Below are 25,481 nucleotides of genomic sequence, written 5' to 3' on the forward strand. Positions count from 1 at the left end.
GCATCCTACTCACTGTCAAGTTGAGCTTTTATCTTCACATCGCCATCCACTGTTTCTACAACATCGAATTGCAGAAGCTGGAAATCTGAGACAAAAACAGAAATTGCTGGAGAAACTCATCAGGTCCAGCAGAATCTGTGGACAGAAAACAAGAGCTAACATTCCAAATCATTTCTGAAGAAGGGTCACTGGATTCGGAACCTTAGCATTGTTTTCTCTCCACAGATGGTGCCAGACCTGTTGAGTTTCTCCAGCTATTTTTCCTGCCTACTTCTACTTTTGTAATGTTACCTGACTGCAGCACTGTCTCCATCCATTTACTGCTGAACCCTTTCTCTCAGCACCATGTTTGAAGTTTATGTATGCATGGCACTGTTGTCCTTTCGCCAGAATTAGTGTCCATCAGATTCAGACTTTCTGGCCCCATGTCTGAGAAAACAGCTGCTGGAGCAGGGAGAGACCATGTGAACAAAATTGGAGACAGGTTAACACTACAAACAGATAGCAAGTGACTTCCTTACCCTTCGTGGTAAGCCTACATCCCTTACAACCAAAATCATTGTTTCTTTTTAATATCCTAGATAACGGCTTTGTTCCCTTTTATCCCAATCTTTGATGACCTTCCCCTTAATCTTCTGGTAACATTCCACTGAAAAATAGGATTGAAGCCTTCCGCAGATAAAAGCTCCAGGTAAACATGACAACCTTTTCAGTTAATTGTTTTTTAACCTCGATCTCCAATAGCTCCTCCATCTATTCTGATCAGCAGGTATAACTTTCAGCTGAAGTAACTGTGTTAGACACTGAGTCCAAGCCTAAAGTACCAACTCAAGTGCTGAGGTAAAACAAAGTCTTAACAATACATTTCCCTTCTGCAGATGACTTCCTTTGTGAGGGTCATAGATCATTATAATGACATTTTATTTTAGTTCAGCTCAAAAGTTGAGGGAACGCAGCATCGATCACTCCACTGTCAATCTTCCAGCACTGTAACCACTGCTGTAAGAATAAGATACAAAACAACATTGTGTCTTGAGTTCAGTTCTTATTATGGAAATGAAGATTTACTGGGGTAAGCCAGCTGAATCAAATTTTAACTCAACCTCATGAACAGATTTTTAATTCCTTTATTATTCAACTGATTTCAGCAATTCACACTCAGGAGTTAGTCTTAATAAATGCATTGAGTAACCCACTGGACTGAATTACACATTGTGAGTGCTTTCCCTGGAGAATTCCATTATCATTTCAAGGATTTTTTTTGCAGCACTGCAGTTTTGGATATACATACAGATAAGGATACAGCAGATCTAAATTTAAAATTTCACCATGCAGGGCACACAACAGGGTAAACTGTTTGACTTAACTAGTCTGTTGTTATTTATTTGTCACACAAGAAATTGCTGTCATCTGCTCATGTCTTTATCTCTTTGTTATCATTTATTTCAACCAGTGGCCTTTCCTTAATTCGCTCTTAGGATACAGCCATCACTGACACAAGACAAGTAAATACAGCTTACTGTAAACTGTCCTGGAGAAGCGAGTGGTGAGCTGCCTTCTTGAACTACTGCAGTCCAGTTTGTGAATGTGTATTGTCAGGAAGGGAGTTCCAGGATTTTGACCCAACAATCCAAAGATGTGCAGGTTAGGTGAATTGGTCATGCTAAATTGCCCATAGTACTCAGGGATGTGTTGGTTAGGTACATTAGTTAGAGGTAAATGTAGAGTAGTAGGCGAATGGGTCTGGGTGGGTTACTCTTCAGAGGGTCATTGTGGACTTGTTGGGTCAAATGGTGTGTTTCCACATTGTAGGGATTCTAAGTATTCTAAGTAACAGTGAAGGAACAGTAACATAGTTCCAAATCAGGGTGAAGTGTGGCTCACAGGAGGACTCGGTGGTGGTGGTGATCCTGTGTATTTGCTGCCCTTTGTCTTCCAAGTTTAGAGATTGCAAGTTTGGAGGTCGTGTCTGAAGAAGCCTTGGCAAGCTGCCATCGCACATTTTGCAGGTGGTACACAGTGTCCCTGCAATGGAGGCAGTGAATGCTTAAAGTGCTGGACAGAGTGCCACTTAAACAGGCTGTTTTGGCTTGGATGATTTTGAAATTGCACTCTTCCAGGTACTGGAGAGTACATTATCACATTCTTGACTTAAGCCTTGTAAATGGTTGGTTGGTTTTAAAAATGAGTAAGTGAGTTAGATGCTGCAGAACTCAGTTTCTGACCTGCTTTTGTAGCCATAATATTTATATGGCTGTCAAAGGATTACTCCTAAAATATTGTTGGTGGGAATTTCAAAAGTGCCAATATCCTTGAATATCAAGAGTGATGGTTAGATTTTCTCTTGTTGATAGTCATTGCCTGATACTTAAATGATGTGAATGTCACATGCCACTTGTCGCCCAAAGCTGGATAATGTCTAGATCTGGCTTTATCTGGGCACAGACAGAGTCAGTATCTGAGGAGTCACACGTAATACTGAGCAATACATCCCACTTCTGATCTTACATTGGAATGAAAACCATCATTGCAGCAGCTGAAGCTGGTTGAGCTTGGGACCTGATACTTAAGATTACTGCATTAAGTATTTGGGGATTTGGGGACAGAAAGATGATTGGTCTCCAACAATCATGACCATCTTTCTTTGTGAAAGGGAAGAGTCGAATCAATGTTCAGTCACTTCAATTTTGCCAAGAGCTGCATAGGACCACACTTAGTCAAATGCAGCCTTGATTAGATTAGATTAGATTAGATTACTTACAGCATGGAAACTTACAACATGTCCACACCGACCCTCCGAAGAGCAACCCACCCAGATGTCTCAGCCAGTCACTCTCACATCACTTCTGGAGTTCACCTCCTTCATCAATGTGTGGATTAAGGCTAAAATAAGGTCAGGAGCTGTGTGACCCTGCAAGAACTCAAACTAAGTGTCGTGCAGAGAGGGTTGCTGAGACGACGGAGCTTGATGGCACTGTCAATGACACTGCTCATTGAGAGTAGTCATCGCAGTGCTCACCGGCTAGGTTAGATGAGATCTCCTTTCTGCAGACAGGACACATCAGGTAACATTCTACACTGTTAAATAGATGTCAGTCTTTATTAAGGATGCTGCACTGGTTTCCACATTGACATGGTTTCTTTCAGTAACTCCAAAGAAAATCCACGACAAGCGTACATCTCTCCACTGTGTTCCATTCCTTCAGAATTTAAAATTCTTCTTCTTTAAGTCATCTTGTTATTGCCGAGATAATAAGAGTCCTCATTTTTCAAGTCTTTCTTGGTATTACCTTATTACAAATAGGATTCTCCTCAAGCTCTACTGCACCTTTCTCATTGTTTCAACATTCATCCGAGAGTTTGACATTACAAATTGCACATGCTACTTCAACGGGTTGCTTCAGGAAGATTTATACACATTCCCCCTTGCAATTTAATTTTCACGTTCTGTCCCTTTTATAAAAAAAACATATTTCAGTAGCTTAAGACATTGTTCATTTGACTTATCTTGTGAATCTGGAAGCTCCAATCCCTCGTTATTCCACATTACAACTTTCATCTATTCAACGCAAAAGTATTACACTTGCTTAACCAAAAGTACGACTGCATATTGAGAGATGAAAATTCACTGGACACTTTTGGTCATTTTTTTAGCTACCTTATTAATACCTTGCTGTTTCACTTTTCCTTCAGAATTATTTACAATACCTCCAGGTTTTAGTATCGCCTGAAAATATAGGCACCAGTCTCTCTAGCAATATATCCAAAGTTGTCCTGAGCACAGGGAATAGAAGCAGCCTCAGACAAAAAAAAGCCTTGCAGCACTCACAACTATTCCACGAAACCACACTTAACTCTTCATTACTTTTACCTTTCTTCACACCAGATGCGATCCAATTTTCTATCTTGCACCTAAGTCTATGTTCCTTAATATTCAACATTAATGCCCTTTCTGCAACTTGCCAAAACCTCTTTGAAAGTCCACACACAACACATCACTATTTTTTTTGTCATTTACTGATGAGATGTGGGCCTCTCTGGCTGCGTCAGCATTTATTGGCCATCCCTAGTTGTCCCTGAGAAGGTAGGGATGAGCCGCCTTCTTGAACTGTTGCAGTCTATTTGCTGTGGAGACACCAACAATGCTGTTAGGGAGGCAGTTTGAGGGTTTTGACCAATTCTTCAATTCATCATATCTGTCATCACCATCAAATTTGTCAAGCCCTAAAATCCTTTCTGAAATCATTCATGGACAATTATCTTTTGGCTTCCTAAGTGTGCCTTAAAAGATTCCAGGAATTCACTGATCATGGATGTGAAAGAAAGTAGGCAAAGATTCCTGGGTTTGCTTCACTTTCTGTTTTTAAAGAATAACTTCTCATCAGCTATTCTCCAGGCCTTTGCTATATGGATTAAAAAGACAATGAAGTATATGGTTTACATTTATATTTACAATCATTACTCATGTAAAACATGAAGAAATGGCTGCCTACTGCATAAGCCATCAGTTTTCTTTAATAAAAGCAGGCGGATGTCCTGACACCATCTATGGAGAACGAAACAGAGTGAACATTTCAAGTGGAGTGTGGCTCCTCTTCAGAACTGAAGGGGGCTAGAAAATGACAATTTTAATATTGCTGACTAATGAGGGGGAGGAGGAGCAAGTAGGACAGAAAGTGAGTGTGCCCCGAGTAAAAGGCAACAGGTGCTAATGGTGGTAGAAGAAAGATATCGATGAAGACCACAGGTTAATAGCAGAAAATAAATCAGTTCTGTTGAGAAAGAACTAAGGCAACAACACTTTTCAGGGGTGGGGAAGAGAGGGTGTAATCAAAATGGAGGGTAGTGTTCACATGCTAAAGTTGTTGAACTCAATGCTGAGTCCTGAAGGCTGTAAAATGCTGAAGTGGAAAACAAGGTGCTGTTCCTTCTGCTTGCATTGGGCATGAAAACATGGCCAGAAATGTTACCCTCAGAGCGGCACGGTGGCACAGTGGTTAGCACTGCTGCCTCACAGCGCCGGAGACCCGGGTTCAGTTCCCGCCTCAGGCGACTGACTGTGTGGAGTTTGCACGTTCTCCCCGTGTTTGCGTGGGTTTCCTCCGGGTGCTCCGGTTTCCTCCCACAATCCAAAGATGTGCAGGTCAGGTGAATTGGTCATGCTAAATTGCCCGTAGTGTTAGGTAAGGGGTAAATGTCGGGGTATGGGTGGGTTGCGCTTCGGCGGGGCGGTGTGGACTTGTTAGGCCGAAGGGCCTGTTTCCACACTGTAAGTAATCTAATCTAAAAAATCTAAAAAAAAAGCAAGATGGTGTGCTGTAGTAGCAAGCAACTGGAGGCCAGGCTTGCACTGGCAGTCAGAGCAGAGGTGTTCCACACAGCAGTCACCCTCTCTGAATTTGATCTCGCAAATACAGAGGAGCCTGCATTGTACGTGGCAAACTAGATTGTACCTACAATAAGTTGCTCCTTCACCTGGAAAGTGTGTTGGCACATGGACAGAGATGAAGTCAAAAGGCAAGCATTGCAGCTTTTGCGGTTGCATTCAGAGGTGCCTATTTTGGTGGGGGTCAGGGATAGGCTGAGGGGTGTTAGGAATTACAAAGATCCTTAAAGATCTTCCTTATTTCTATTTCCGGCTATCGGCTGCCTACTAATATCCATATGCCCTCACTTTACTTGACTACACATCCTTATTCTCTGCTTGCTGCAAAGATTCCCCCAGTTTCTCTGTTTCCAGCTTCCAAAAAGGTGCTATCGACATGGTTTCCTTTAGTATAACCCAAGATCCCTTGTATTCCCCAACCCACCCAACCCGTCCCGTCAACCTCCCCCTGTGGTTGACAGGGCCCTTGGCTTTGTTTCCGATCCATTTTCTGCTCTCATGCCTTGCTCTCCCTCCAAAAAACAACAATAGGGTTCCCCTTGTTCTCATTTTCTGCCAGCCTTTGCATTCAAGGGATCATCCTCTGCCATTTCAACGACCTCCTCCAGCAGGATGTTGCAGCAAAACCCATCTTCCCTTTCCCACCCTGTCAGCATCCCTCAGGGACCATTTTCTCCGTGACACCCCTCTCCCCATCTCCTAACACATCCACACCCCTCCCCACCCACCCAATCAGAGAAGGTGCAACACTTGTCCTTTTACTTCCTCTCTCCTTGCTGTCCAAGGCCCCAAACACACTTCTCATTCTATCATTTGTCTTTTCTTCTGGACAACTTCACAATTTGTTCCATTTGCTCCTCCGCCTGCCTCGTCAACAACATAAAACCAGTTATTTTCCAGCCTAAACCTGGTTGCGTAGAAGAGTCATATTAGACTTCAAATATTAACTCTTTCTCTCTCCACAGGTGCTGCCAGGCCTGCTGAATTTCTCCAGCAATTTCTACTAAATTATTACAAATTTCCAGCATCCACAGTATTTTATTTAGACTTTGAATTTTTTCATTGATGTTAATGGATTTACCAGGCAACATACAAAGTTTAAAATACGTAAGGCACTACAAAATGAAACATTTGATATTACAGTGATTCATTTCAAAGGTCTAATTCTATTCTTGATATTTTTAGTCGTTTTGGTAAAACTGCTACTGCCCCAGTACATATATATTTAATTTCCATTTCTGCTCTACTTTACCAACTTACTTCAAAGTAATAATAATTAGTGTATCTATCTACACCATTTATTAATAATACTAGATGTACTGCTTTGGGACTGTCTCATCTGAAACTGCCATTTTTCCTGTCTGTGTTCTCCACAAAAGTAAATTCACAAAATCCTACTCTCTCATCAGAAAGAGACAAATGGTGATGGTTTAACATGAGAGTCACCATGCCTCAAATGAGGAAAGAAGTTTAGAAGGACAATCCTCCATGGCAACCAGAGAGAATTGAACCCTGTGGCATGCTGTACGGTAAACCAGCCATCCAGACAACTGAACTAACCAAACCCGAGCACGTTAGCTAACCACCCTTCAGTTCTTGTTAATTTCCAATCAGAAGCAACCGTGTGGGTTTCTGCCTCCTGTACTCTTTCCACCACACGTACATCTATTTTGTGATGTGAAGACTTGCAATGAATAAAATATAAATGATATTCCTTTTTGGATTTTTCCCCTCGTGATTTATCAAAGCTTGTTTCCCCTTCAAATATGCACAGATCTGAAAGCCATCCTCGAGTTAATTATCCTCCTGAATGACCAGTAAAGACTCTTCATTAACAATTAACCTCACTTTTACAGCAATCTTTGCAATGAATAGTAACTACTATCATTAATGCTCCATTAAGGAAATAAATAGACGGAACTCATCATCAGGCCCAGATTATTCACTGTCAGATATTAATAGGTATGATGAAACGGTAATAATGTACAAGTGGGTATACATTAACTGTGTTCAGTTCAATCATTGAGCCCTGAATCTGACTAAATTGCTTGAGCACTATTTCTCCATCACTTAATTGTTGTCTTGCACACAACAACTGCAGATACGTTTCTAATAAATGATAATATTTCTATTTTGCACATTGAGGAATTTTAAAATAAAAAATACAAAATAACCTGATGAGGCTACTTTTAAAGTTCACCTCTGCATTTGTGGTCATCCTTTGTATTATGTTCATGTTATTAACCAGACCAAACCCCCGCAACATACATTAAGATGGTAGTCTATACCCTAACTTTTCTTATTTTAAAGGTAAGTGGAAGGCATCATATTCTGGATGGAATTCAATTGGTCAAATTACCAATCAACATCACCTCAGTTTACTTATGAACGTCATCTCATCTGATTATTTTCATTACTGTCTCAAAGACAGTGTTGACTTGCTGCGTAAAGCTTACGAGATTATTTTCCTTCATTTAACAGTGGCACTCAAAACTAACTGCTGAACGGGTGCTGTATATGATAGATGCTACAAAACTGCAAAATGTAATAGATTTTGCAATGAAAAATACTGTAATGTGTAGGAAGTGTGGACACTGAATAATAATGGGGTTGTGAATCCATGGAATTCCCTGCCGAGTGAAGTAGTTCAGCTTCCTCATTGAAAGTTTTTAAAATTAAGATACTTTTTTGAACAATAAAGGAATTAAGGGTTATAATGAGAGGGCGGGTAAGTGGAGCTGAGGCCCCGAAAAGATCAGCCATGATCTTATTGAGTAGCAGGTTCAGATGGCCTACTCCTGCTCCTGTTCCTCTTGTACATAATGGAAACTGTAATGTGACAAACACTGAAAGATCCTCCATAATATAAACCACGGAAATCTGTAGCAGATTCTATACCATGAGAAATATTATATTGGGAAATATATTCGTCTGAAAAGATCTGACCTCATTTGATCTTGGAAGCTAAGCAGACGCAGGTCAGGTTAATGAGTCGGTTATAGGTCGTGGCTAAAGGGATCAAAGATATGGGGGAAAAGTAGGAACAGGTTATTAAATTGGATGATCAGCCATGATCATAAATAATGGTGCAGCGGATCCAAAGGGTCAAATGGCCTACTCCTGCTCCAAAATTTTATGTTTCTATTACAGTGTGTAATATGAGCACAATGGCATGTTTGGGAATATTCTAACAGATACCAGCCTGAGCAGTATGTTTGGCAGAAGAATGATGCTTTACTGCAGCTGACATTTTGACAATTTGAATTCAGTTCTTAAAAACCTAAAACTTAAAAATATGTGCTTGCATCATTAAAGAGTGATTCTGGATCTATTGTGTACAAAACACACTGGTTCGCTGAAGTCCTCTAGAGAAGGAACCCTGTCTGGCCTACACCTACTTGGTTCTTAACAGGTTCTGATCAGCCCCAGCAAGGGTGGTCAATAAATGCTGACCTTGTTAAAATCCCCACCTCCTAAGAAAAAAACATTCTTATGATGTAAGCATTGCTAGCTGGCTATTGAGAAGCTGCTAGCGAGTGCCTTCTTCAACCACGATAGTCAATTGGTTGCGGTACTACTACAGTGCAGTTAGGTAAGGAATTCAAGGATTTTGACCCTGGGGTCAAAGGAACAGTGGTTTACTTCCAAGTCAGGATGGTAAGTGACTTAGTGGTGAAAAGTGCTGTATTTGTTTTCAACTCTTCCACTGGACGGGAGCATCACTGATAATGAGACAATGGACATATGCAATAACGATATAAAGTGATAATATGTAAAAAGTGAAATATTAAGGAGAAATTAATGCATGTAATAAATTTTGTAATATGCCAAAGTACTGCAAAGCTAATATTAATACAGATGGATGACTTTTCCATATTATTATGCAAAATGTTTTCCTCAAATGTTGTACATTAGGCCTACATGAGAAAAGATTGAGGTTAGGTATTGAAAATCTAAATGGAAAAAAACTATAAAGAGCACGTGGAAAACAATCAGAACAACTCTTTGTTTGAAAGTTCTGTAGGAAATGATCATCAATACCTTCATAATTGGGGCATTGGTTGGTACTTCTGGACGATGGTAATTAATTGACAAATCAAAACTTTTAGGGAAGGCAGCTCAGTTCAACAGCTTTGAATAACTTGTGAAAAGTCAACTTCAACTTGAGCACAGTATTCCAGAGGGGAACAGAGACATCACGTTCACCAATGGAGCAAGTTGTCAATTCTGTGAACAGTGCAGCTGGATCTACAATGGTGGAGCGTTGAGAGTCAGCTCTGTTTGCTTCAATGAAAGCTCAGCTGGCTGTCATCTTTACTCTTGGCTCCAAGATCTTCTCTGACTTTCAAGCTGCAATTATAAAAATGGCCTCCCAAACAACTAGAAAGATTTAGAGCAAGGAGGGAGGCCTTCAGGCACAATGCATCTACCCCAGTATTAACTTGACTGTTGTCACTCTCAAATTCCTTTTGATTGCTCTTTCCATTTTCTTTTTGTGTACTCCTTTGTTTAATAATGATCCAACTCTCTTCTTAATGATTGTTCAGTCCATGCAAGACACTGCATAGTACTAAAATCTCTTGAGAAAAAGATTTTCTCCAATTCTCCAAGTAAACAATTCAGCACTTAGTTAATATTCACCAACTGATGGAACCAATATTTGACCACTTGGTCTCTCAATATCTTCCATAATTTTCAAAGCATTCATCAAATTATTTTCAGCAGTGAAATATTTTCAATATTATATGACTGTCATGCATTTGAAAAGTTCTAACATCCCAAATAATGAAGTGCACAGAACTGCAATACTCTAACTGTAGCTGAAACAAGTTATGTCTGAATTTAAAATCCTTTGCTTTTATTTAACTTAATGCTTGTTTGTACATAGTTGCAAATCCCTTTCATAATATCATTTTTACAGGTGGGGAAGACTATTTGTCTCTCTTTATTTCAATCATCATGAATAACCCTACATTGCTCCTGTCCCCTTGGCCGTTGCAGCATCTAATTGTTCTTGAATAATTTCAGGGCTTTTATTCCATCGTGGTCTTTCCTTAGAGGATCTGCTGCTGAAATCTTTATCCATTTTTCTGTCACTACTGATTACTCTAATGCCCTCTTGATTGGCTTCTCACTCTCTACTAACCATGATCTGCCCCTCATCCAAACTTCTGTTCATTGTACTCAGTGATGCTCATCCATCAACTTCTGTTAGTTGACCTACTCCCTAAATCTAAAAAATTTCCAACCTCAAATTCTCATCCTTATTTTCTTGTGAATGCCCTCTCCTTTGATCCACCACTGGAGGTTACATTTTCCTGTGTCTTAACCCATCTCTCATCATGCCGTCTTCAAAAGCAGCTTCCAAACTCACAACCCTTACCAATCCAGAAGAACAAAGGGCAGCAGATGCATGGAAGCATCATGACTTGCAGATTCCATTCCAAGCCACACACCATCCTGACTTGGAAGTATATCATCATTCCTTCACTCGGGCTAAATGTTGAAGTTCACTTTCTAACAGCACTGTGCAAGTCCCAAAGGACTTCAGAAATTGAAGAAGACAGCTCACCTTCTCAATAAATGCTGGTTTAATTAGCGATGTCCACATCTGATAATCCCGCTGTCTCTCCACATTTCTCTTCTCCTTCAAGACCTACCTTAAATCGGAACTCTTTGAATAAACATTTTTGTCAATCCTCTTTTCGCCTCCATGTATTTGATTGACCTTATGAAGCATGCACAATTTTTTTCTTTGCTGCTGTCAAAAATGAGACAGAGAGGAGCACATATTTGACTTTCAGGTGGAAGTTTAGAGGCGCCTGTTCAGTGCTAACTTTTCACTGTTCCTGATCATCAACTTGTCCTAATATTTCAGCAAAGAAAGAGGAAAATCCACCTCCAGAAATTTTACTCTTCACCACTTTGACAAGTTGTTTGGGAAAACAAAAGGATATAGAAAGTTCATTTGTCTTTCACTGTCAAACAGGGTGAGAATAATGCAAAATCTTATAAGTGTCTGAGCTGAGACAGCCACTGTCAGTACAGATGCCCCTTACAGGGAAAATGTTTCCTTTCAGTAAGTAGGCTTGGCTCAGCCCTGCCACATTTAAGACCAATTTGTGTGGACTGGCGTCAACAGTGTTTCTATTCTCATTTGCGACTAGCTTGAAGGCAATTTCGGAGGAATTTCTTCTAAATTGTTTATTCAATGCGACTCCAAGGATGTTTTCCTTAAAAGTTTCCTATACAGATACTCAAACTTGTGTTGACTTACAAATCCCTCCCTGATGACCATAATAAATCCACAATCCACATTAGAAAGATATATCCAGGGCAGTTCCGTCACTGTCATCACGTAACTATTTTGTTCAAGCCAAAGTGCTTTTCAGAGGGACAAGTGTAATGAGGCAGAGACTAGCTCAAACTGATAAGCGCCTCCAGGGATAGGTGGGTTGTGGACAAGACATAAATTGCAGCAAATGCTGCTACTTGCTTAGTTTTCAGTGAACAGAAGAAAATGAGAAGTTTAAACATTGTTAAACTCTTGCTTCCATAAGCCACGGGGGAATTAAATTTTTAAAAAACCTGACAATGCTGACATTTCGTGACAGTTATGAGATTGGTACTTAGCCACCACTTTTACATGCACATCTCCAAATGTGGATCTAAATATTAATTCCTGTCATGACCGCATATATCTGAAGACTAACAATTAATTGTAGGTTGTATCTCACAGTGTGAGTAAAAAGCTCCAGGCAGACAATACAAACAGATATTATCATCCGCTTTTGTTTGATGCTTAAAAACCTTCCTTTTAAAGCAACATCAACAGGCTAGAACTTTAATGTAAAAAATTAATGTAGGTTGACCAACTCACACAGAAAAATTAGCCTAAGGTTAAGTCGACAGTCAGACAAGAATTTTATGCCACAACTGGAGAATGGTTCCATTTCAGTGCAATTAATTAGGTCAACTTATTGGAATATAATGAATAACATTAAAAATTACTCGATCCTTGCTGCATCACTGAAACACACACTCCATTCAAAATCAGTAAAGGGAAAAAAAGTACAAATAAACAGTAGCAGCATTGTCTGCAACTACTGCTGATGTCTGTTTCTCGCATGATTTCAAGAACATGTCCCCTACATTTACACATGAGAAAAAATATGATATATTCATCCAGAAAAAAATACAAGTCAGCTGTTTTGCATCTCCATTTGGAGACGTGCTGTTCACAAAGGCAGGGATTTCATAACTATTTACACAAAGCACTGACTTGGGGGTCATGATTTGCAGCAAGACCTTTTGAGACTCATACCTTGAAGGAGAAACCATCAGAATGTACTGGTTTGATTTGCCTTGGGGACTACAGCATGGCATTCAGGAACAGCCTCTGTATTCATTTCCAACTATTACTGTTTTGTTCCCTTCGTACAGCAACAAAATGTAATTTCTTTCAACCTCTGTCATAGATTGGATTGAGAAGAGACTGACAATTTGGGTCAGCCTTCTTCCCATGGTAGCTGTGGAGAAGAAGTATCAGCTCTCTTCTCGATGCTCTCAGTGGGCCTAGACCACTCCCTGGCAGTGGTTTCATTGTACATTGTCCAAGTGTTCTTACTGAGGTCATTGCTCAGCTATATCTTCTGAATTGGGCAGACCCAAATGCAGATCAGGTGATTGTTTTGCTGAACAAGCCATTCCAAAGCCACGTGTTTCTTAAAAGTATCATATCAGACATTTTTGAGAACAGGATATTCATTGTTAATGGTCATTTCATTAATTAGTATATATTTTTAAAAATTCTCCATGTAGCATGAAGTGAGCTTGCCAATATTTTATATTATCCTGACTGCTTAACTGTTCTTATGTTAAGGTCTGTTACTATAATGCTATATCTCTGTCCTCTCTGCACTCACACTGTTCCACTGAACTTTTGAAGCTCAACAAAACCTAAAGGAACAACATCTCATCTTTTGGATAGGAGCTTTACATCTTTCAGGACTCAACATTGAGCCCAGTAGTTTTTGATCATCTCTGTCTGCGTTTTCTGACAACAGGTACTAATAACGAATCTACTGTTCATTAGATTGCACTAGATTAGATTAGATTAGATTACTTACAGTGTGGAAACAGGCCCTTCGGCCCAACAAGTCCACACCGACCCGCCGAAGCGTATACCACCCAGAACCATACTCCTACATTTACCCCTTCACCTAACACTACGGGCAATTTAGCATGGCCAATTCACCTAACCTGCACATTTTTGGACTGTGGGAGGAAACCGGAGCACCCGGAGGAAACCCACGCAGACACGGGGAGAATGTGCACTCTCACAGACCGTTGTCTTTTATTCTTTCCTTTCCCTGCACTTGCTTAAAACCTGCTCCATCTGTAATGTTTCCCAGTTCTAACAATAGACCACTAAGCTGCAATGTTAACCTGATTCATGACTTGGCCTGTGAAGTATTTCCAACATTTTGTATTATTGGGCAATGTAAAGTCCTGCGAATGTAGAATGTCTAAAGGCAAAATTGTACTGCAGCTGACTTCCAGGGTTTGAGTAAAGGATTCACGAGGATACAGTCATAGAGTTATAGAGATGTACATTATGGAAACAGACCCTTCGGTCCAACTTGTTCACGCCAACCAGATATCACAACCCAATCTATTTGAGGTGTTTTGAGGTATTTTTAGAATGTAGCTGAGCAGTTGATAATGGAACCATCATGCTAGGTACCAGTTTGATTTTTCATTCAAAATGTCTCTGGTGGATCTATCCAAAAAAGGAATGAACGATATTTTGGAAGAGTACTATTTGGAGACGTACGGGCTGCTGGTTAGATTCAGATGAATGGTACTCAAAACATAATGGCTGTCTCTTGCCATTGTTATTCAACCAAATGTCAGTCAACTGTCAATTCTGACAAGCATTGTTTTAAGGCAAAATATTCATTATCGAGGCTGTATGTTTTAAATCTCCTTCATTGAATGTTGTGGCCATGAAACTATTTTATATAATTTATAACTGCTTAATTGTTACTCCTCTATCATTCGCGTTGATTTAATGTAACAAAACTGCTGTATCTCTATTGGCGCAGTAAGCCTACCCAATGAGTTAGTCAGGCTTATGGACCGGACTCTGATCTCAGTTGACTACTGATAGGGGAGCTACAATAGATTTCAGCACCTCTGGCTTCAGGAAACAAAAATGGTCTCAGCTTCCCCCCATGTTCAGCAGTCTGCAGTAACCTCTGCCAGAATTCAAAACAAAATCTTTCTAAACAACCAGTTCAGGGATGTTATTATACACCGCTAGAGTAGGTGAGACTTGAATCCAGCCCTCCTGGTCCAGGGATAAGGACACTACTAATGCACCACTAGAGAGTCCCTAACCCCCCACTGGAAATGTGCATGGGCGGATTTGAGCCACTGTTTGCTAAACAGCCAAGAACAAATGAATGACAATCTCTTAAATGGCCTATCAGTAATCAATTGATCAAGCATGGACCTATACAGAAGGCAGTCAATGCATTCAGAAGATAAGGGTTGGACCAGGGAAAAAATTCCGATGAAAATTGCCTGCTTTTCCATCACTTCACAATATGCATAGCAGATAGCCCAACATCAGGATGAGCTTAACAGCTATCCTGTGGAAAATTAACCAGCAAGGTAAGAGACCTCCAGCATATATTTGAATAAAGGCACAAACACAGAAAATGCTGGAGAAACTCAGCAAGTGTGGCAGCATCTGTGGAGAGAAAACAGAGTTAATGCTTTGAGCCTGATATCTCATGAAAACTCTTTAGATTTTGAGAAGATTCATACTAGACTGCAAAGAATACCTGTTTTCTGTCCACAGATACTGCCAGACCTGCTGAGTTTCTCCAGCGTTCTCTGCTTTTGCTCTGTTAATACTCATTCGGCACCTTGTGATTTACGTAGCCAATGTATCAAATCATTTAGTAGACATCCAGTTATTCAAAGCTCATTCAAGAAAAACAAGGAACCCAAGCCATAGCTTCCACTTAACTGGCTGTGTAGAACACGAATGTCACAAACTGAGCCCTAATTGGCAGTGAAAGAGTAATGATGACTGCTTCACAGGAGATTTTTTTTAAATGACCAATTGGCTCAATCCCATTTCCACTCGTGTGGAGGGGGGGGGGCCTGCTTAATGAAATGATCTGTTAAATGATGAATTTCATCCTGTCAAGAATACCCCAATTAATGATCCCGCTAATTTGACTACTCTTCAGAGTTCTCTTTGCCTACTTGTTAAGAAATTCTCAGGTAACCAAAGATGAGTTGCAAGTGAATACAAGGAATGACACAATACAACAATAAAAAAATAAGTACAGGTCCAGCATTTCATTCTGAAAAGTGCAGGATACAATGTTCCCCTGAAAGTTTCAAGTGCTCATGTGTGCCTGATGGATCATTCAGCACTATCGGTTGTAAAATTGTCTAAAATAAACCAGATCAGCTCCATGCATTTGTTAATGATCCAGTTCCCACGATACTGAAGCATTAGATTGATAACAGATTGCTAGGTGCATTCTCCCCCTGCCCACACACCCCAGTCACCTTTGCAAAGGAAGGAATTAGAGCTAAAGGAATTAGAATTTCCCTGAGGCAAGGACCCGTTTGAGTACGTAACTGCACAAATATGAAAATCAATGCTGTTCAATAAACATGAAAGTGTGGAAGACACTTACAGAAGGTTAGTGCCAGAACAAGATTACCACTGAATCAAAACTTTTTTTCTAATAAAGCACCATAAGAATACCTGCTGGCCTTTCCAGATTTAAACTGACCTAAGACTATAAAGTGCAGAGGAGATGACAGGCTGTGGAATAGCCTCTGCACATTGAGACATCATTGAGATACACCTGTATGTTTACTGTCACAGTGAAATACTGTTCTCTGAAATTAGTGGTGCTTTCAGAAACCTTACAACCGGAACTTCAATCTCTGTTCATTCTGAGAGTAATCTTTTAGTGTTTTGGGTAGAAGAAGCACATTTGGTCTATTCATCCAAACCTCTCCATACTTTCTGGCCACAATTCGGGAACTGGTATTTCATTTCCTAAATTGTATTCCCTACTCTACTCGCTCCGTTTTGATCATCCATCTCCGACTGCTCCATGAATTTCAGCTAAACACAGCCCCAGGATTACATGCTGAAACAGAAACAGCAGCTTGGAGAGAAACCCAGCAGGTCTGGCAGTACCTGTGGAGAGAAAGCAAAGTGAACACTCGAAATGTGAAGAGTGCTTTCTTTCTGCAGATCCTGCCAGACCTACTGAATTTCACCAGCAAACTTTTATTTGTGTTTCAGACTTCCTGCATCCACAGCTTGCTGTTTTATATTAATATTCTCCTCACTTCATCTCTTCTCAATATAGGAATTTCCAGGAATTTGAAGCATCCATTTTCTTTCTCACATACCAACTCCAGTGAAGTGACCATCTCCAATTGTTATATATTACTGACAGCAGCACCATAGGGCCCTAACTCTGACCCATGCTCTATTTAATTTATTACCTGATCCGAAGACAATTAATATGCATAACCTGGATGAGGAAGAGAGAATCTGTTCCCGGTACCTCTGTTCAACCACCTTAACCAGGTCAATGTACTGGCAATGTGAATATGGTGGAGACAAAACCAAGCTCTGATTTGTATGTTTCATGATCTGAATTCAACAAGTTGCTGTCACTTACTGTCACAGCCCCCATTTTAACAATGTCTGGTTTGCTGGGGCATTGATGAACTCCAGCGCCTGTGAATTGATACCAACAACAACTTGCATTTGTGTAGCATCATTGACAGAGTGAAATGTACCAAGGTGCTTTGCAGGATTGTTACCAAACATTTTAAAAATTAAATTTAACCAGACAATCAAAATTTCAGTCAAAGAGATAAGGGATATTCAAGGAGTTGGTGGAGCGCTGAAATCTTAGAGAACTGGGGAAGGACACAAGTCTTCTGGAGGCGGTGCTGGAGAACTTCTGGAAGTTCTTGAAAGCGACAACCAGAATTTTAAAACCAAGCCACTGCTTAACCAGGAGGCAAACCAATCTAGAGGGCAAGTCACGGTGGGAAATAAATGCAGGCCTACCCGGTGACTCTCACAGCCCATGAATGAGTGAAAAAGAAAGAAAAAAAAATGCATGTTCAACAGAGTGATGTGTGAATTGGACTGGTACAAGCTGGAGGATGAGCTGCCGAGATTTAGATGAGCTGGAATTTATACAGGGTGAAAGATGTGAGGTTGCACAACATGGAGTGAACACTTGCAGCAAACAGGGGGTGGCAAGGATAAAATAAAATGTTTCTCTGCAATGTGAAGGTATTATCATTAGAAAATAGGTGAGGAGGTTATGTGGTACACTCAACTTGCAACATGTTGTGCTGGGGGGTGCAGTTCACTGAAAGTCATTGAGCAGTTGGAGACAGATGGTTGGAGACAGAGGCAGTAGGACAGAGAAAATTATTTCAAAGCCCTTGAGGACTGACTCAAAATGTAAAAATGGAGAATGCAAAAGGGCATTTGGATGTTGAATGCAATTCATCTTTACCCCTCAATAATTAAATATACTGAGTTATTGTGAGGTGCAAGTGTGTAAAGACCTCATGTTTTTATTTTACTTTATTTTTGATTGAGGACTGAATTGTGAAAAGAACTATTTTATGACAAAGGACAGAGAAAGGAACTGCTGGAGTATTAAAAAGCAAGTTACTGAAACTCATTGCAAATTGTGGTCACACTGGTGCTTTGCAAGTAGTGGGGGGGATGGTGTGACGAGACAGTACGGCATTCGGTAGGAAGTGAGATTCGGCTGGCAACAAGCAACTGATTGGTTTGTAAAATTTTGTCCAGTCACAGATGTCAAGGGTCAGCCTGATGACAACTCTCTAATTGGTTCCTGCTTGTGGGTGTGAATGATCCAGAGAGAAGCCCTCATACCTCAGGAAGGGAAGTGTTGTGTATCTCACAGTAAAATACTGCAAATTAAAGAAAGCCCTTTGTTTTTTTCCATCAGCAAATAATCAGAGACTTTATAATGTGTGAGCCAGTTGCTCTGAGCCTCCTGTGAAGAAGTGACAGAACGTAAAGGAATAGCTCACTAAACTGGAGGACTTGAGAGACAAAATGAACTCCTCCATTCAAAATTGAGGACTGATGCCATTCAACTGTTCCCCCAAAACCTTTCCCCCTACGTTCATAACACCAATTTTCTTTTTGTCTGAATCTGTCTGTATGTGTGTGTATGGGGCTTTTAGAACGGATTTAGAGTTTTGACCAAGATTGCATGTGCAGACACCAATGCATATGTACAACGCACCACTTAAGTTTGTGCATTTAAACTGGCTCAGGCACAGGTTTAAATGTGTTGCTGTTGTGAATGGGTGCAAGTGAGGAATGCCTCTTTTCACATCCTCATTCCCTCTGCATCCTCTCTCTCATTCTCTCCCCACACTTCCCTCACTCTCAGTATCTGTGGTCTCTCTTTCCCATGCTCTCTGTTTCATCTTCTCTCTCCCCCCTCATGCCTCCTTCTCCCCATGTTCCATCTCTCTGTCTTTCCATCCACATGGCCTCTCCCCCCACCACATCCTCTATATCTCTCTCTCCTACAGCATCTTTTCTCCAGGCATTTATGTCCTCCTACTCCCATACCCTACTGCCATGCTGAAATGTCTTTCAGTGTTATGGAGCTTTTCTGTGCAGGTGCAGTGTGGTGTTATCGAAATCCTATGTGTGGACACAGCGGGTCAGGAATTGTGAAAATACATCCTTGGCTGCTGTTGTGACTGTTAGAAGACACTGCCTTTAATTAACTAGTCAAGTTATATGTCAACAGATCATACTTGCTTTTCTGTGGTTTGAATCTTTTTATTTGTTAAGTATAGAAAGCCAATCAGTGCTTTCTGTTAACCTACGTGTATCAGACAAGGAAACTGGACACTTTGATATAGTTTCTTAGCTTTTGTGATGACTCCAGGAATAGCAGATCGTGATTTGCAGTGCACATCCCAGTGGGGAGTAACAAAGGGAAGATTTAATCATCTTGATTGAAAAGTCCAATAACAATTTTCTACTGCTCTTTGCGTATGATCTTTCACTTCATTCAGACTCAGAAATGACTGACTTTTGAAGGACAAAGAAAATTGCAGTGCGAGTTTCTCTGAACCAAACCTTTTCAAAGGTCACTGTGAAAACTAATCCGATTCAATGTATTTCCACAAAATTGTTCAGGCTGGTTTTTTTTCTGAAATCACTCTGACGTAATCTGCATGTCTTTCTGTTTTCAACACATTTTTGAAGTTTGCTATTTACCTCATTACTTTACAAAATGGTTTACTAGCTGAAAAGTCACTCTAAACATTGCTGTGTCAATCGATGCAAACATTAAACACTGAGACAAAAAAGATACAAGATAATAGAGTCATCATTTAGCGAGTTCCAAGAAAGACTGACTACAGGCTTGATGTGCCAAGATTTCAACATATGAAGATTTCTGCCTCTGGCTCAGTGCCACACTCCAGACAGGGCTGGCCTTCTGCTCCCTCAGGCAGTCATTACTAACTCAAGGTACACTACAATACTTGCACTGGCACCAATGTTGCGTCTCCTACAATATTCTGCTCTACAATACTCTGCATTCCTCTGCTTCCTTCTGTATTCTGGTTAACAAGTGGAACAGACAGCTTGCTACGGGGTTTGCCCGAATTTGAATGTGGCATGGAAATATGTATTTGCAGCTTATTCCTAACATTCATCACTCCTTGATGACAGTATCTTTATTGACATATTGATTTCAAATTTTCAAAACACTAATTTCCCATTATTTTATTTTCTGTTGAGGAATTATGTAGAAATGCCTTCTCAGAGGTTCCAATCATTGTTAAGAAGAAAACAAATTCCACCCACTTATCCACTAACCAAATTGGGCACAGGTAGCATAAACAGTATGAGTGTTATCACTCAATGTTTCAGATACCGCCTCTCATGGCCATTTTGAGATTATTTCATTCCATACGCTGTAAAGCAACAACCTACCAATGGTGCAGTGTTCACCATTCCAGCCTTGGTTGCACTCGCATTTGCCATTATTGCAGGTTCCATGCTCCAAGCAGCGAGGGTGGCATGCTCTCTGGTCACAAGCTGCGCCAGTCCAGCCTTCCTCACATCGACAGGCACCCGCCAGGCAAACGCCATGAGTTCCACACTCCACGGCACAAATCTCTGTGGAGCACAAACAGACCCAGCACAGTGAATTTCACCGTCAATGCAAAACTCACAGCCGTAAAAGCATGGTCAAGGCACTGAATTCATCTCCTGTCACAGACTCCTCACATTAATAACATACCATTCAAACCTGTATGGGGCCCAACAGAACATGCATGAGTAAAGAAATACAATGCATTCACATTCTCCCATTAACAACACCCAGATTTTACAGTAAATTAAAACTCGTTTTGCCATAAACACAGTGGTTTTTAAAAAAACATTAATTATGTGCTTTTAATCAGAAGTTTTGTAAAGAGCAGGCATAAACCCACAACATTCCTGATGAAGGGCTTTTGCCCGAAACGTCGATGTTCCTGCTCCAAGAATGCTGCCTGACCTGCTGTGCTTTTCTAGCACCACTCTAATCTTGACTGGACATAAACCCACAACAGATTATTTGGTTATATTCTAAACATCAGCAACTGTTTAAGGCTTTGTCAACCTGCTTAGCACCTGCTACATCTTATCTGAGACTTGACTGAAGTTTATAAAAGCCTGAGAGATCTTCACAAAAGTAGTCGTGTGAAGGATGCTTCCTCTTGCGATCGAGTTCAGATCTAGAGGGCACTGTTTTAAAACAGGAGATGCCCTTTTCAGACAGACATGAGTAATGTTGATGTTGAAGTTCAGATGGGGAGGCAATGGCCTAGTGGAATTGTCACTGGATTATTAATCCACAGATTCAGGTAATGATCTGGGGACCCAGGCTTTAATACTGCCACAGCAGATGATGGAATTTGAATTCAATTTCTTAAAAATATGGAATTAAGAATCTAATGTTGACTGTGAATCCATTGTTAATTGTCAGAAAAGCCCATGTGGCTCACCAATGTCGTTTAGATAAAGAAACTGCCATCCTAATCTGGTCTGGCCTACATGTGACTCCAGACCCATAGCAATTTGATTGACTCTTAACTGAGCAATTAGGGACGGACAATAAATGCTGGTCTAGCTTTCGATGCCCTCATACAATGAAAGAATAAAAAAATAGTTAATGTGCAGCACGTTGACAAGTGGTCGAGGAACCTCTGAGTGGCCACACACCTTGGAAGGAATATTCAAGATGAGGATTGTTTATTTCTCTCAGAGGGCTGTGCAATTGCAACTCTGCTCCAAAAGCTGTAGTCTGGACAATTAAATATTTTTAAGGTGGAGGTAGATAGGTTCCTGATACACAAGGGAATCAAGGGTCTTTGGGGCGTAGATGGAACTGTGGAATTCGGAACAGAAGCAGGTCAACCATAATCTTATCGAATGTTGGAGCAGGTACAAAGGAGCCATATGGCCTACCACTGCTTCTGTTTTGAATGTTTGCAAGTGATTTCTGGAGGAGCTGCAGAAAGCTGCAATGTCCGGTACTGTATACATCAGTTTCTGAGTACAGAGATGACACCAGTGCTCTGTTGATATCCTTGAACCCTGATGTGAAGGCTGCAGTGAGGCTTCTTTCTGCAGTTGGCAGGAACCTACATGTTCTTCTGAAGATGGGGACAGGAACATTGGAATATGAGTGACTGCTCTGTTCCTGACTGGTGGAGAGTGTGGAATTCAATCCTGGTGTGTCTTTATCGGTGAAAACAGGGGGTTGGACATTACGCGTGTGATGAGAAGTACGGTGGATTTTCAATTTGCAAAAGAACTTACATTTTCAGCCTCTGTGCAGGCCCCTCACTCTGTATGGTTTTTGAAAACTAGCAGACTTGGGGTCCTAGGGCAATGGACATTCAAGTAAACAAATCGAAAGTGTCAAGGTCATTTTAAACTTCCTGGTTGGGATTATCAATTTAGCACTGAAACCAAATCATCTACCCATGCCATCTCCATCCCCACTCCCCTCCATGCAGGATCCTGCCTTATGCTGGAAAATCTGTGTTATAATATGCAGTTGTTAGGGCACAATAAAAGTAGAGACAAAAGTCTAACTAAATGATTTAAAAGAACACTTTCAACAAAAACCAGCTGCAGTCTTTCATTACTGCAAACAATGATCAGAAAAATCTATCCAATACAACTGGGATTAGTCACAGCTTCATCAGTTGCTCGCTGCTCTCATGTTGGGGGACCATCTTGTCTGTTCATTGTGCTCCTTTCAATGATTTCTTTATACATGCTCAGCTCTCTTCTGAATCAAGCTTTCAATTAAAGGACCCTGGATGGGCTGATTAACCTCGATGCAGCAAAATATTAACTTGGCTTTGCGAGGAAAAGTTTTTTTAATCGCGTGTCTTGTTTCTCCTGTGAATCAATCTAATCAATTTTTCATTAGCACCAAGGTGTTTATCAGCCTTTAACACACCACCTTCAAGCGCGGCTGTGTCAATCTTCACGACCAACTTATTAATTGAAGTTCATTTAATTGAAGTGAAATTGTGCAACTAATTAATAGCCAGTCTTCTGTGCAAAGATCAAAGAATGTTTTGGCAGCATCTATTTCATCATGGAAGACTGGTGTTTCATACAATTGCCATGATGGAGAGGTAGTGGGACTAATCTGTGCTAAAGGGCACACTTACATATACTTTCATTTGGCATGTACAGAATCAACAAGCCACTTAAACCTAAACCCACTCATTCAGCATAGGCCAGAACCCATCCCATGGCAACAGCAGATTCTCTTTCAAACCTTAATGTGAAAAATGAGATTGAGGATGAAATTGATGGCTACATTGGTTCAGAATAATACATCCATTAACTTGTTCCCATCATTGCTTTCCTGATGCATTCAAAGGGAGCTTTATAATGAAGATATTACTGCACAAAATGACTGTGAATTAGTCATTGGCTGCAATTGTTCACATTTGATTGGTGGTGAAATCTACAGGGATGCATTTGTTCTCTTACGTTACCAATATTACTGTTGCATTGTGACTAAATATTGTGTAAGCATCTATTGTACCATTTGCTGCACTTATCTCGTGGTGACCAGATTGTGTCTAACGATTTCTTCCTTGGAATTTAACCCAGTCAGAGCCCATTCCATCTGCTGTATTCTTCCTGGTTTAACTCAGTTTTTTTAACAATTCCCTCCTACTCAGCCCTGATTTTACAGTGTGGACTCAGGATTCCATTCTTTTGACTCTTGATAGTGTGTACTATCTACAAGATGCACTGCAAAACTTCGGAAAAGATCCTCAGACAGCATCTTCCAAGGCTGTGACCACGTCCATCTAGAAGGCAAGACAGCAGATACATGGGAACACCACCATCTGCAAGTTCCTCTCCAAACCACTCACTATCATGACTTGGAAATATATCACCGTTCCTTCAGTATCAGTAGGTCAAACTCCCAGAATTCCCATCTTAAGGGCATTATGGATCAACCCAAAGTACATTGATTGCAGTGGTTCAAGAAAACAGCTGACTACCATCTTCTCAAGGGCAACTAGGGATGGGCAATAAATGCTGGACAGCCAGTGATGTCCACATCCAATGAATGAATTTAAAAAAAAATTGACTGCCACATTTATAAAATCAGTAATAAGCTACTCTGCAGTTTCTACATCTACAGTACAGGGGAACCAGGAGATGCAATGCATTTTAATTTCCAAATTAAACCTTACTTGCAAACGTACGTCACACATAAGGTTACTTACTAACAGCCCACGGTGTTGGTGGGTAGATTTTAGCATGGGTAGAGGATTAACTAACTGATAGAAGACAGTGAGTTGAAATAAGGGGCTATTTTTATGATTGGAGCCTGTAACTAATGAAGTTCCACAGATATCAGTACTGCAGCTGCTATTATTATTGTAATTATAAATTGTAATTATTTACAATTATTATTAATGATGCAAACGAATGTATCATCACCAAATTTTCAGATGACACAAAAATAGGTGGGAAGGCAAGTAGTGAAGATGACATGGTCTGCATAGTGGGTAAAAACTTGATAGTTCTTTATCGCAGAGGGCTGTAAAGGCTGGGTCATTAAATATATTTATGGCTTAGAGACAGATTTTTAATCAGTAAGGGAATCAACGGTTATAGGGAAAAGGCAGGAAAGTGGGAGTTGAGGATTACCAGATTAGCCAAGTAAACTCAATAGGTTGAATGGCCTACTTAGACATGTTATGGCTTTACACCTTAACATGATTCCTACCTCATTGTTTACCACTCACTCAAGTTATCGTCTCTGAAAAAGCTCAGTATAGAAATCTAAGAAGGTGCAGAACTCAACAGGCAACTTTGTGCAAAATCTCCATTCCAAGTAGGTTTGCTTTAGGCTTGACACACTAATTCAAGCATCATCTCATGCTAAATTTTCACATAAATTATGACGTGCGTTAACTCCAAAAACTCTGTTTTCTGCCAGTGCACAGCAATGACACAAAAACACTGTAAATTCGACTAATAAAACCTGGAATTAAGTAACAAATAATCCAACACAGAAAGAAACAAGGTGGGCTATGTGAAGCAGATCAGTATCAATATAAAGCATGCACCAATCATAATCTAAGTTGTTTCAAGCTTCTTCCTAAAAAGGCCATGTGCATGATAATATTTTAACTGATGTTAGCTTGAAAATTTATGGTATACATGTTCAGCTTCTGTCTTTCATTAAAATCACCAATTAATGTTTTCACTGCCATAGCCTTAAGACACCTGAACAAGTAGCATTATGATTAATTGACATTTTTTTCCATTAATTAAGTGAGTTGGGATCTGCTAAACTTTATTTTGTGGCACTTCAACAATTTCCTTTACTTTTGCTACTAATATTTTTTAAAGTCATCATGCCCTACCATGAAAATAAGTATTTAAAGTATTTTACAATTCAGCGGATTTCAA

At 40.3% G+C, this 25,481-nt stretch overlaps 1 protein-coding gene across 20 annotated transcripts in view; it reads right to left on the reverse strand.

The window, feature by feature from the left end:
• Positions 1-25,481, reverse strand: part of LOC122557375 (teneurin-3) — a 2,678,940-nt gene that overhangs the window by 116,636 nt on the left and 2,536,823 nt on the right. For all 20 annotated transcript variants that reach the window (XM_043705048.2, XM_043705074.2, XM_043705164.2 and 17 more), the window contains one exon: positions 20,463-20,648. In XM_043705048.2, the coding sequence (XP_043560983.1) occupies positions 20,463-20,648 (186 nt within the window). The remainder of the gene's footprint in view (positions 1-20,462; positions 20,649-25,481) is intronic.

Source organism: Chiloscyllium plagiosum, unplaced genomic scaffold, assembly GCF_037043375.1.
Source record: "Chiloscyllium plagiosum isolate Xiang-an unplaced genomic scaffold, Cpla_swu_hap1 HiC_scaffold_2, whole genome shotgun sequence".
In the NCBI taxonomy this organism is placed as follows: Eukaryota; Metazoa; Chordata; class Chondrichthyes; order Orectolobiformes; family Hemiscylliidae; genus Chiloscyllium; species Chiloscyllium plagiosum.